The 13,918-nt window shown below is 45.3% G+C and overlaps 1 protein-coding gene across 3 annotated transcripts in view; it reads left to right on the top strand.

Annotated features, from left to right (window-relative positions):
- The first annotated feature begins 858 nt into the window (after positions 1–858).
- vav2 (vav 2 guanine nucleotide exchange factor) overlaps positions 859–13,918 on the top strand; it is a 328,109-nt gene continuing 315,049 nt past the window's right edge. For 2 of the 3 annotated variants that reach the window (XM_079524522.1, XM_079524520.1), the window contains exons 1-2: positions 859–929; positions 2,600–2,805. In XM_079524522.1, the coding sequence (XP_079380648.1) occupies positions 2,602–2,805 (204 nt within the window). In that variant the 5' untranslated portion in view covers positions 859–929; positions 2,600–2,601. Of the gene's footprint in view, positions 930–1,361; positions 2,806–13,918 lie in introns of those variants that run through there. The other variant, XM_079524521.1, reaches the window with a different exon arrangement.

The following is a 13,918-nucleotide window of genomic DNA, read 5'->3' as shown; positions in this document are numbered from 1 at the left end:
AGTCAAAAATAGACTGATAATAATAAAAGTGGGATATGGAGAAAAACATGTAGGCCTCAGTATTAAACATCTGAAGCTCAGAAGCTGTGTTTGGGGTTGGCACTGAAGAAAACATTGAAATGTCTGACTGGAGTTTATAGTAATTTGTTTGTTTTTCACTTGCAACTTTAAGCTGCATGGGCACTGCCATTAATTATGAAGTCCCAGCACTTGCGTCAACATTTTAATTTATCACAGCACAATCAGCAGGACTTTGTTCACATGCCATGCCCCATAAATCAAAGACTTTGGTGGATGCAACAATAACGTTTATCTTAAGTAGCCTACCATAGCTCCCTTTTATTCTCATGCAGACTGATCAGAGGTATAAGGTTAAGGAAGTGTGACATCTGTAGACCTACGAGAGTCTAAATCTTAGGCTAGTCACAAATTTGATGAACATCTAGGCTACCTATTAAGCATGATGAATCATTGACAGTGTAGGCTATGCAGGTATTAGCTCTGGTCCATCATGCTCTGCCATGCAGAGCTCTAGGCCTATTATTGATTAGAGCTATGGACCAGAGCTACTATGCAGGTAGGCTATATGATTGTGGCAGCTCATTTCCACATTCTTAGCCCAATGGCTGCCTTATAGACTGAAAATAGAGCTACAGAAAATGATCTGCACACCATCTTGAACGCCCCCAACATTTATTTTCGACCTAAGAAGAGTCTTCAGGTAGGTTCATTCATGAATGGTAGAGGTGTTGAACTCAGAAAATGGGCAGCGCCCATAATCAGAAGATACCATCAGCACCTGGCTGCCTCAAATCAGGTAGGCTATATTGGAGGCACGTGTTGCTGTCAGCCAGCTAATATGGACACCATGGTAAGAACGATTGGTCATTATAGGTGGCGTGGCACCGTGGCAGAGCTGTCTGAGTAATGTGAGTATATAGTCTATTCAAAAAATAAGCCACGCGGCCTAGGTCTACCCAAAAGAGTCTGTGATTTAATATTTGATTTATTAAATATTATTTAAAGCCTATAAATAAACAAAACAAGAATGCATAAAGGAAATGAGAATACCACCCCAATGCAATGTGCAAGTCCATACGTCAGATGGCGCATCGACGGCAACTTTGACTTAAGATGTAGTAAAACATTTCAGATTAAAATATAGCGCCATATATCACGTCACAGTGGAGAGACCTATTAAGTTTTTTTCCCCTCCTTTGCATAATGATCAGTCCCGCATGCGAGGAGCTTGCGCAATCGCCTGTTTCACCGCCAGCCAAACGCACACACGGCTGGCTGGGCGCCGCTTTCTTTCTGCTCAGATTTGAGTGGCTGTGCCTGCAAAGCAAAGCAAAGAACACCACCATCATCTACACGGGAAACGAGGAGAGGGAGAGGGGAGAGGAGGACGGGACACAAACGGAAGCGAAGCAGGAATTCCAACTTAATACAAGCGAAGCGCGACCATTTCTACGGGTTTGTTTGTGTGTGTACATGGTCCCGTACCGCACACACACACATGCACGCACGAACCCGCGGAGTTCCCCCGCCCGTACTATCAACGTGAACGCCAGATATAGTGTGTTTTGTTGCGTGTCTCTTGTCTCTCTCTTGACTCTGTCCACGCCGGACATGTTCCCGCTGCTGGATACTAGGGAGGGACATGTTTTAGAGATCATTCTGGGGGAGTCCGATTCCGAATGATGGTCAAGTAGTAGTAGACGGCTGTTTGAAACGCTGCTTGCTTGCTGCTGTTTGTTGTCTCTGCTGGTGGTGTGCTGTCCGTCCGTCGTTTCTGCTTTTCAAACTACTGAATAGGATAATATTCTTGCTTCTCAAGTTTCCCCGGACATCATTTTGAGGCCACGATACAACGAACCTTGCATTGCAAATGCGGTAGGTAGGTTTAGTAGGTATAGGTCGATTCACGCTGAAACTATACTGGACAGATCGACCCCGCCGGGGAGAGGACTCGCACCGATGGATTTCTCACGTATTATTTACAACACGGATTAATGATTAGTCTACGACGCTGCAATGTGATCATACGACCAGATACGACTCGTGTTTTTTATTCGTGACTTTATATATTCGTCTTGTTTTACGCACGGCCGCTGCCTGTGTGTGTGTCAAGCCTGACGTTGGAGGGGTTGCCGCGAGGAAACTTTTTGAGAATGAAGAGAAGGAAATCCTCGTCGTAGCACAGATTTCTTCCTAGTCGAAACGAGCCGTGTGTGTGATTTATTGAAATTATATTGAAATGTTATGATGATGATGATCCCCTGCTCATAAAACCCACGCCAGGAACAGAGGAGATGATTCTGGGCGCCGATAAAGCTGCGATCCTCTACCACCACAACACGTCAAGTTGAAATGCAGTGTGTTTGGAATATACCCATGGATGTTACTGTCATTTGGCGAATGATTATCATCTGCGACTGATTTCCCCCCACCCCGGAGCCCGGATCGCCCTTCTTGCGCGCAAGGAGCCGCACGCTGTTTTAAGCAGCGGTCTGAACGGAACCAGTATATACGTCCTTCAACTTTATAATAGTAGCCGTACAAGTTTGTGTGTGTGTGTTTCTTTGGAACCGGGCAGACATGGAGGAGTGGAGGCAATGCGGGCGCTGGTTGATCGACTGCAAGGTCCTGCCCCCGAACCACCGGGTCGTGTGGCCCTCTGCGGCTGTCTTCGACCTGGCACAGGCATTGAGAGATGGGGTGCTCTTGTGCCAGATGTTGCACAATCTCTCGCCGGGATCAGTGGACCTAAAGGAGATTAATTTCAGGCCCCAAATGTCACAGGTGAGTGTCTCTCGCTCTCTCACACACACACGCGTGCATTGTTTTGGGTTACATGTAGTACGTGACGTGTACAGAAATGAAATGATACACGAACCAACACCACTGTGCAGTGCAACTATAGCCCTAGGTTGCAGGCAGATGATGGATTTGACGGATCTGTGTGTAGCCACTGCTCACCAGGGATGGCACCATTTTCAGATGTTCTAATGTCCAAACCGCAAGAGAGAGTGTGTGTGTGAGAGAGACTTGGATTCCCTTTACCCCGCCCTTGTCCTCATACACGAGTGTACCATATCAGAATGTTAGAAACCATTGTATATTACCCAACTCCCCAAGACCACCCAGGCACCCACCTCTCCACACAACGTTACTTTCTTATATTGTCAGTCCATCTCTCCATTGCTGATACGAGAGTATACAGTAATATCATGAATGCATATTTTAATACACTACATCATTAGAAGTCTAAACCAGTGGTTCGGAAACATTTTCATTGTCAAGGACCTGATACTGTTTTAGTACAAGAGAAGATCTTTCTTGTTGGGTCACAGAATTGTACAACTATGTTTTTACCCCAATCCTGTCCCTATACTGTAGGGTGGGCTGATGACAGTGGAGAGAGTGTAGGGTGGGCTGATGACAGTGGAGAGAGTGTAGGGTGGGCTGATGACAGTGGAGAGAGTGTAGGGTGGGCTGATGACAGTGGAGAGAGTGTAGGGTGGGCTGATGACAGTGGAGAGAGTGAAACCCTGTCCTATACTGTAGGGTGGGCTGATGACAGTGGAGAGAGTGAAACCTATGATCTCTAAATGGGCATTCTTATACATCAGTCATTGGGCCCACTTAATAGCCGGTCACTGAAATAATAGTTAAAAGTTTATCTTTTTCCACAGGGGACCCCCTCTGACCTCCTGGGAGTCCCCAGACCCCACTTTGAGAAGCACTGGTCTAACGACCTAGGGTTGAGAAAGGGGCATACTGTCAGTCCACGGCCAAGAGGAGCAAAGTAGCATGGAATGAGAATGTATAGATAATGGGAGATATGATATCATTATGCTCGTATGTCTACTAAACCTTGTCCAATACTACTACTTCCAAGTGATAGTGTTTTGTCTTTTAATCCATTTGAAATGATAGATGTGGGTTGGATTCTGCAATAATACATGTACTCTGAAGCTGGGCCAGCAGGAGAATATTTTGAATGTCAATTTAGTAACTGCAGTTGTCAAATGACAGACAAGCCAAGCCAATGTGAATTGGTAGTAACCCCCCCAACCTTCAGATTATGCTTATCAGTATGCCTACAATGGTTACTTGGAATGTCTATATTGTGCCAGAGAGACATCTTTTGACACCAGTATTGTCAGACTTTCTCTGCACACCTTCCATGACACCTTTATGTTAGCGTGCGTGCATTCGTGCGTGCGTGCGTCAAATGACAGACACGCCTATGTGAATTGTTCGTAACCCCCAACCATCTGATGCTCTGATCTTCAGATGATGCCTATCACACTATCAGTATGCCTACAATGGTTGGAATGTCTACATTGTGCCAGAGAGACATCTTTTGACACCAGTATTGTCAAGACTTTCTCTGCACACCTTCCATGATGCCTTTATGTTAGCGTGCGTGCGTGTGTGTGTGCGTGCGTGCCTGTCACACACTTTCAGTCCAGTTCACATTGTTGGGTATATTATTAGCCAGTTCCCCCCCCCCCCCCCCCCCCCCCTTTCACATTCCTCACTGCTTTTTTCAGGCAGTTTCAGTAAGTCACTCTCTCGTCTCCCTCCTTGGTTTCCACCAGTAGCATTGACTGATCTGCTTCTAGGGGCTACTGGCTTCCATGATTACAAGGAGGAAGGAAAGAGGGCTCGACGGCATGCTTTGATCCTCCCATCAGTCCCATGCATGCTCCTCCAGTCGATGTGAAGCTGCAGTGGGTGTGTGTAGACACATGACATGGGTGAGGAGGGGGTGAGGGGGTGGGGGTCCCTCTGTGACAAATTGGCTTAAACTAAATCCTGGCAGCAGAACAGGAGTTTGTGATTTATGACGTGGAAAAGGTCATTGTGCGACGTGTGCTGTAACGCTCAGAACACACTAATTCACCGGCGTCTAGGGCCCAGCAAACGAGAACTTGAAGTGGGCCGATTATTACGTTATTTGTTCTGGACAAATGTCCTTTTTTTCCCTCACCCGCTCCATTTGCCTTGTGATTGATTGTTTCTGAAATGGACCCCTGCCTCTCTGGCCACGTCTTGCTATTAAATCTCTGGTCCACTCCACGGCATCCTCAAAAATGTTTTGGCAGGGAGTGAATGTTGTCGTTGGGTGTATTACTGTGTGACCTGGACGAAGAATGGGGCTTATGGGGACAGCCGTAACACATTGCGATTACATCCAGTCGCTGTATTGTGGTTACTTGTGGGTGCAGTACAGTAGTAGGCCCATTGCGATTTGGTTAGATCGCTGACATCTTAATCGCTGACATGAATATGTCAGTACGCTACTGCTGTGCAGATTCTATTTGCAGCAGTACATACATAATTAATAAACCCTATATCTGATTAAGCAGAGAGGAAAGCTTTTTTTCACGCTCCATGATGTTTTCAAAGAAAGAATGAGGACACGTGTTTGTTTTGGCTTTCTTCGTGTTTACGGACGGAAAACGCCTACGTCATGTCGGCCCTAGCCAATCGCAGATTGGAGCTCAACGGCACATTTTCAACCAGTAAAGAATGAATTTTTCACTCTCCACATTTTGTTTGTATCATTATGAGGCTATGGTAGGAAAGCATCCCGTTGCCCAGGTTTCACCCTGTCAGACTCTCTCCTCTCCCACCCACTTGTGGTCCTTGAGCAAGGCATGTAGCAGCCCCACCTCCCTGCTGCTGGAGTGCTGCTGCTCAGTCGCAGACGGTAGAAGGCACTGGTAGTATTTGGCAGCTCCTATAATGTGTAAATGATGTATAACTGTGAATTTGAACTGGAACTGTAGAAGGAAGCGTAATCATCTGTCAGTGGAGTTCCAGTTTGGCTAACCTAAAACGTGATGTAATGAGATTTTGTTTTAGAGGAAAATCAGATATTCTTGGACAGCAACACAGAGGATGCACTTGTCGTAGTGCATTGGGGCTAGGATATAATGAAATGCATAAAGTAGCTTAAGTGAGTACTTGAGAACGAAACATTATCAACTTAAGCACTATATATTTCATTGTATGATGAACAGTGAACATAGAACTACAGGTTTACATGATGCGTTGTGAGCTTAATAATATGTGCAAAACCATGGCCAGGCCTGACCACCGAGGCCTATTACTGGCATGTCCAAAGTAGTTGTCAGCTTGTGCTGACATTATAAGTTGTAAGTAATACATGATGGGTAATAATTAAAAGTGTGGTAATTACCACAGAGTAAGCTATATAGGCAGTTTTATTTGATAAGGAGTATAAGACTGTGGTCGTGATTGTGACCACAGTCACAGTGCATTGGATCTTAAAAGGATTACGTAAGTAAGTAGGGCAAAAGCTCTTAGAAACGGCTTGTTGAAGTCACCATGTTTTAAATTAGTCATTCTAAACCAGTTGTAACACACTAACCTTTTTTATATTGACTATGAAGCCTAGACCCAATATACTGCAGAGATGCACTTTATCTCTCTATTTTGACCACTGAAATCCTATATACTTTGTTGACCCTTTTCTCCCCTCTACACCAAATCTCTTCATCAAAATTAGTTAAAGTTGTCCTTTGTCCAAAACCGAACATAGCAGCCACCCTTGGGTCGTGACCTGCCCCTTTACAAAACACAGATTTGTAAACGGACACGCAGGTTCTGCAAGATTGAATATTGTTTGAATATGGCTGTAAACCGTCAAGGTTGAGTGTGCACATAACTCGGCTGCCTAATGAGCACTGTGTGTTTGTGTGTGAGAGCCAGGATAGGTGGGAGCTCAGCGTGTGTATCATTCACTATCCTGAATGGTGTGCCTTTAGGCTGTGTCTGGAAGACAAGACTGACGTGCTCTCTGAAGCCTTTTGTGTATTGTTTTGCAGTGGGGAATTCTGTCTCTCTTACTCTTTGTCTGTCTGTCTCTCTCCCCCCTCTTCTCCCCTCCTCTCAGTCGAGTGAGGTAGTTGCGAATTCCTTTGGGATGACTAAGGCGGATGTGTGTGTTTTACCTGTAGTGCTAGTAGCTACCGGTGTTTGGAGTGCATCACCACCACTAGCTGAGCCCCGAGCTCTCCTGTTTGAGCTACTGGGTCTCATGCAGGGTCTGCCTATTCCACCCACTCACAATAAGAGTGTGTCTCCTTTGTCTGGGTCTCAACAACAATGGTTGGAAGCAAGTAAACCACTTCAGCAACTAACTATATATTATATATATATCTATTGTCTTCCCATCAACCACATTAATATATAATTAAAAGTTATGGTATTAATAATACGTATGATTTATATAAGGGTGCAAGCTGCAAGTGCAGTAAGCCCTTGAACAGACTGTTTAAAGGTCAGGGGAATGTGCTTTAATATTGAATGAAGAGGTGGACTTATTTTGCTATGTAATTTGTTGAAGGCTGCAATTAGGGCTTTATATAAAGATAAACTAATAATTATATTCGACTAATCTATGAATCCATCAATCACTTAATTTAAACAAAGGTGTCCTGCTAAAATAATAAATGGCAGCTCTACTAGCTCACAATGTACGTGTCACTTTGCGTTTGCGACACATTGATTATTATAATCGCTGCTATTATTATTATTATATAATGGGTATTTCCAAGAAACTCACTCGGACACTGTTTTGAGTCCGGCAGTGTACTCTCCCTAATTTATGTACTGATTTGTGTGATGTCCCACACTGAAAATAACAGATCAGCTATTTTTGGCACGGTCATACCGCCGTACGACAAAGTGTATATGGTTCTTCGGCACGCTCTCTTTTTGTTCACGGTTCTAACCTTGAAAGGGCCGGCTTTAGTAAAGCTCTGCCGGGTGGGAATGGGATCAAAGAAACCGTGTGAACTTTAAAAAACGGCACGGAGAGAGCTCCTGCCCACCTACCATTTAAAATCTCCCCAGTCTCGCTCTTGCTTCCTCTGTGACCGCTGTGGGCTGGGCGGGGGGTGGGGGGGTGGGGTAGACACCCACCCACCCGGCCGGCCGGCCCCCAGGGGTAATTTAATCTCAGCGTTTGGTCTACTGTTGACCCCGTGACCCGGCGCCTGCCGGATGCAGGTAATACCGCTAATGGAGCTCGTTATGAACACTTCCTGGGTTGAATGCAGCTGGGAGCTGAGAGCAGGTTGTGGGGAGAAAAAAAGGCACAGATGGACACAAGCTGGACATTCTCTGCATGCTTTCAGTCACTAGGCAAGTCCTTCTTTAGGCTACATGTTTTCAGTCACTAGGCAGGCCCTACTTTAGGTTACAAAAGTCACCCTTTTCAAACCCAGCATTGAAAACGTAGAGTGACTCACTGTACTACCGTCTAGACTTATATATATGGGCAATATCATGTCATGCCCTGTTGCCATGTTTTGTATGGAGAATATAGGTTGCTACCTTCAGAAAGGAGATATGGTGTTCCAGCATACAATAAGGTCAGACTGAAGGTCTTTTTGTCCATCAGTCGACTTTGAGGCTTAATCAGGATTTTGGCCAGGAGTAGACTGAGCTGTGGACATTGCTCGATCCACCCCCCCCCCCCCCCCCCCCCCCTCCCCCACACACAGAACATTCACCTATTTTGTGTGTATGTGTATGTATATGTGTATATATATAATAAAAAATATGCCCAAAGTAGGGATGCTGGAGTCCATGTAGTTCAAACTCAGGACCTCCCGCTGTATGTCTCTGTGTGGCTGATCTAACAGATGGCTGAACTGGCTGCCGCTCCGCTTTAGCACATCCTCTCAAAATAGACCACGGGAAAACCAACGCCAGAGCTGCTTTTAACCCATTTAGACCATTCTACAAATGTCTTCTAAATCCTGAGAGTTTTCTGAAAAACCTATGTGTCTAAGTCAGTGGTTTATTTATGTCAAGGACCCCGATAACTATCTGTATTTGGCGATCCGCCGATCCCCATCTGAAAATATGTTGTATGTCCCTCTAAAATAATATATATATTCAAAGATTTGCTCCACATTTTCAAGATTTTTCAAAAATAGCAGACCTACAAGATAGATCTGCTTAAACCACCAAAAGGTGGTTCCCGTCCAAAATTGGGTTAATTAACATTCTTGTTTACGCACTGTCCTAAGCATTTAATATACAGGTGTAGTTAGGACATGCTTGCTGTCTCGCGCTCACCGTTCACGTGTTGTCAGCAGTGAGTGATCCTATACGAGGGACTCTGTGGCGAGTCGACTAAGCAGCTGGTGATGATGACGTGTGGAGGTATCACTGACGTCCGTGCGGTCACTGTGTGGTGCTGGTGTTGGTCGTTGTGGTGGACTGAGTACTGACTGACTGTGGCTTCTTCCTGCAGTCACAGCCATAGGTTAGCATCTGGATGTTGCTCCTGGGAAGCAGTGCACCAACATATATATATATATATATATATAATATATATACACACACACACACGCGCAGTGCACCAACATATATATATATATACGCACACACACACACACACCCCCGTGTATTACTGCACAGACCGTAATACACTTTATATACATGCGCGCGCGCGCGCGCACGCACACACACACACGTGCAATACACTAGCAGGCTCAAATATATTTCTATGTATTTGATGTATTACCATGTGGTGTTCTTGCTTACTGTAAATCGCTCTGGATTAAGAGCGTCTGCTGCTAAATGCCTAAATTGGGAACGATAAGCAGTTTGCTAGTTTCATATTTTCTCTCTCTCCGTTTGCCCCAATGAAACAGAAATGATTCAGTCAAGTGTTTCTATTTTGGCGTTACTCGTGCATTGTCATTGTGTTTTTGTTTTGTTTTTGTTTTTTTGGGGGGGGGGGCGTGCCAGCACAAGCACAGCAGAAAGCGCCAATATCCAATTGCCGATGCTTATTGATCATATCCCATAATTGGCTGTGTGAATGGGAAGGGCACACAGCTAGGGTTACGACATCAGACACAATCCGGTAAAAGGCCAGCAGTTATCGATCGTCTCCCGTGGCTCATTCTTCTTGTTAATCATGCAAACAAAGTGGAACGGTGCGTTCTGTGCTGCAGTCGGACAACCTTACCAAGGGGATCGTTTCCTCTCGCTTCGCATTCATGCCACATTTATACTTGGTTTGCGCGCTGCGCTGGTGGCCCGTGCTGAAAATAGCCCATCTACAAGCTCACAACGCGTCACATCGCATTAGCTCATTAGATCCCTGTGTGCCCATATAAACCCTGGTGTTTCAGTGTATATTCTCACCGATCAATATCCTATTAATGCATGTTATGTCCCTCGTTTTTGGCCATGGGCTATTCTACTATATTGTGGTATATCTAATGAAATGGGAAAAGCAGTCATTCACACAAAAGTAGTCGGCTATTCATTTATTACGAGACGAGACAGTGGTTCAATGTTGTGTGATTGATCTCTGGCCCATGATTTTAATTTTGCTCTATGGTTCAACTATCACCCGTCTCAATATTATGCATACTCTGTGATGTATCCGTTGAATTCCGGAGCTGTATTACTCTAAAAGTAGCTCTACCTATTACCCATCTATTAATTTCCCTTAGGTGAATCCCATTATAAGTTTCATTTGAATGTGGGTTCTAATTCTAGTGAAAGAAAGCCCATTAGTCACGGGCTACAAATAATAACCCATGTATGTAACACTTTCATCTGCTCTGGGAGTGTTCTGGCTCGATGTACCAGGGAAATTGTAGAAACCCCTTTTCCGCTGAACAAAAATGTCATGCAGACCAATCTGTCAGGAGGATAACGATAAAATATGGCGGCGTAATGCAGCGTACAGAAGCGGGAGAATGTGAAATTCGTGGTCGTTATCATAATTGTTTTGACAATTACGTATTCAAAGGAAGTGCTACGGGGAGAACTTTAATTAGCGTAAGTCGGCTAGGACAAAGTCTCTTTGTAACCATTTTGCACAGACGTGGCGATGCAGTAATGTTATATTTGCATGTTTGCTGATAGCAACCATAGGGGCTGCTTTGCAAATCTTTGATGACCTACAGTATCAGTTGACTGCAGCATTGTGCCACTCACTCTCAGCTCTTACTGTAATGAGAGCAGGTGCAAAGCAGTGTGGGTCCTTGAGATTTTATGATTGAAGCTTTATCAAAGGGGCAACCTAACACACACACACACACACACACACTGTTGTTGTTTTTGTTGTTGTTGAAGAGACAGGTTGTCCTGTCTGTCCTTGATTGATGACATATCTAAAACCAATTTCTCAGAAGTGCCATCTAGGAGGAATGCAGCAGGTAAAGTAGCGCATTCTATTGCGTGTGTGTGTGTGTGTGTGTGTGTGCGTGTGTGCGCGTGTGTGCGTGTGTGTGTGCGTGCGTGCGTGCGTGCGTGCGCGTGCGTGCGCGCGTGCCCACATTTTGGTGATAGCATAATGAAAGCGACGGTGTGTGAGGAGAGAATGAGAAAGCCTAAACAATTTAGAATTAGTGCTGGGAGCCTTCCGGGCCAAGGCAAAAATAAATGACCAAAACAGGAATGATAGTTTGAGGGTCTGATCAAGAGCAGGCCTTTTATAAGCATCTTTCCCCTCTGAAACTAAATGTATGTGCATCTGATCCTGCACAACTACCTAATCGTCCATTAGCAAGCAAAGATGTACGTTGAGTTCTCCGGTGACCGCAGTATTCCACACAAACATTGCCTGGACGGTGTTATAAGACATTGTGATCTGTTTTTTTTGAGTGGTGAACCGGCCCGGCCCCCTGGGCACGTTCCTGGGGGTCTGGATATTTCGGGGACCCCCCGTGGAACCCCACACGGTAACTCTGTCATTTCTAGACCGTTTCGGACACACTCTCGCCAGAACCTTGCCGGCACCCTGGGCATCTGTGGGTCTAGAAGTTCCGGGGACCCCCACACAGAGTTGCACCACTCGGATCACACGGGTGGTTTCTTTTCCTGATGCATATGAGACTGTTGGCAGAAGGTTTTGTTGTCAGTTGTCCGTGTTTGACACAGCCTATTAGTAACTAAGTATTTCGTTACGGTGAATTAATCATATACTCATCCTCACACTCTTAAGCTTTGGTAATTGGTGCCACACAAACATTACCTGCATCCAGACCTGCTTTGTCACGAAGATGCAAGATGCAGCTTGGAGCAGGAGTCTCTTCCTGGTTTTTAAACAGCTGGTGGATGGAAATTGAAGCTTGCGCGCGGCTGCAACTTGCAGCGTGGGCGGGCGGTGCTTCCCAATAGCCCCGCCCACGCTGCAAGTTGCAGCTGCTCTTACGGTGCGTTTTAACAGCGGGAGAACAATGGCGAGTGAATTTCATTGGCTATCGCCTAATATCGCCGGACGACGTCGCCCAAAATGCTATCGGCATCTCCGTCACTCAACTGTCTGGGAGTACCCAGACTCTTGCAGATAATGTTATTGACTTTTAAAATTGCTGCATGAAGTTGTGGGTGAAGATGTCATATTCCCTCAAGGGGAGTGTGTGTGAAAGTTAAACCACAACTCCTCAGCCTTCAAATATCTTTTTGGAAATACTTCTCTGCCTGCCTACTCTACTAATACCCCACATTACTGTATACTTACTCCAATGCTACGAAATACGAATGAACAGCGACATGCAAGATTCATCAGACTTCTTGTTATCCATCTTTCTATTTTTACGCCTCCCCCCCTTTCCCGTCTGCCGAAGACGTTCACACTAGCTTCCTGCTTAGCCTGAACACTTAGAGGGTTAGGGAGAGTTGTGTAATCCCCCCCCCCCCCCCCCCCCCCCCCCCCCCCCTCCCACACACACACTCCTTCTCTGTGCTTGGCCAACAAGAAACATCTGGCCCGAGAACAGAGAGTTCAGAACGCGCCCATCCCCACCTTGGATGAGCTCAACAATGCCTGGCTCATATACTGTACACTGTAGAGTCTGGACAGTGGGACACCCTGCTGTTATCACGCCAAACCCCTTTGCATGTGTTGCATTCTCATTGTGAAGGGGGAAAAAAAGCAAGAGAAAGAATGCGTGGGCGGGTGTATACTGTTAAGTGCTTGGCTGCTGTGTTCGGTACAAAGTACTGATCTTATGTGTGTAATTTTCTTCTCTCCGACTTGGACAGGCTTTTATTTCCTCCTCCCGGAGTTGCATCCTGTGTTGTTGTAGTACAGTTTTCTGACTAAGGCCTTTCAGAGAGCATTTTAAAATTGCATTCGTTGGAAGGGGACGTGTGGTCACAAGGATTTATTTTGGGTCGGTCTGAATGTTCCTTTTTTATCTTAACAATCGTTTGAGACCATATTGCAGTTGAACCCGTTCTACGAATGCCTTATAAATCATGACAGTTTCTCACATGTTTCTATATCAGTGGTTTTCGAAATATTTCATGTCAAGGACCCCCCACAAATTATATATATTTGGCCACCGACCCCCATCTGAAAATATGTTTTTCCAGGGATCCCCCCAGAAGCAAACATTTGAGTTAAAAACGTTCGCTCTGAAAGAATATATATTCAAAGATTTGCGGCACATTTTCACGATTCTTCCAAAATAGCAGCTCTACAAGCTACAAGCTCGTAGCGCGGCACTCGGTGCCGTGCTATGAGCTTGTAGATCTGCTATTTTTCAATGGCTAAAGTATAGCATAATGCTTAAACCACCAAAAGGGGTTCCCGCCCAGAATGAGTTAAAATTGCATTCGTTGGAGGGGATATGTGGCCACAAGGATTAATTTTGGGTCGGTCTGACTGCACTCTTGACTGTTCCTTTTTTATCTTAACAATCATTGGAGACCATATTACAGTTTAAGCAGGGTTCAATTAGAAACAACGGGTCGGGGGGGGGGGGGGGGGTGGTGGTTCAAAAGCAGAGGCGTGGATCATTTGGGCAGATTCCATCATTTCTTGTTCCTCCCTGGCTTCAAATCCCTGACATCACAGCAGACAAACCGTCATGTAATGTGACAGCTGGTACAG

The sequence above is a fragment of the Electrona antarctica genome (genome assembly GCF_951216825.1).
Source record: "Electrona antarctica genome assembly, chromosome: 16".
Taxonomy (NCBI): domain Eukaryota; kingdom Metazoa; phylum Chordata; class Actinopteri; order Myctophiformes; family Myctophidae; genus Electrona; species Electrona antarctica.
Note: the sequence above shows the minus strand (reverse complement) of the source record. Positions and strands in the feature narration are given on the sequence as shown.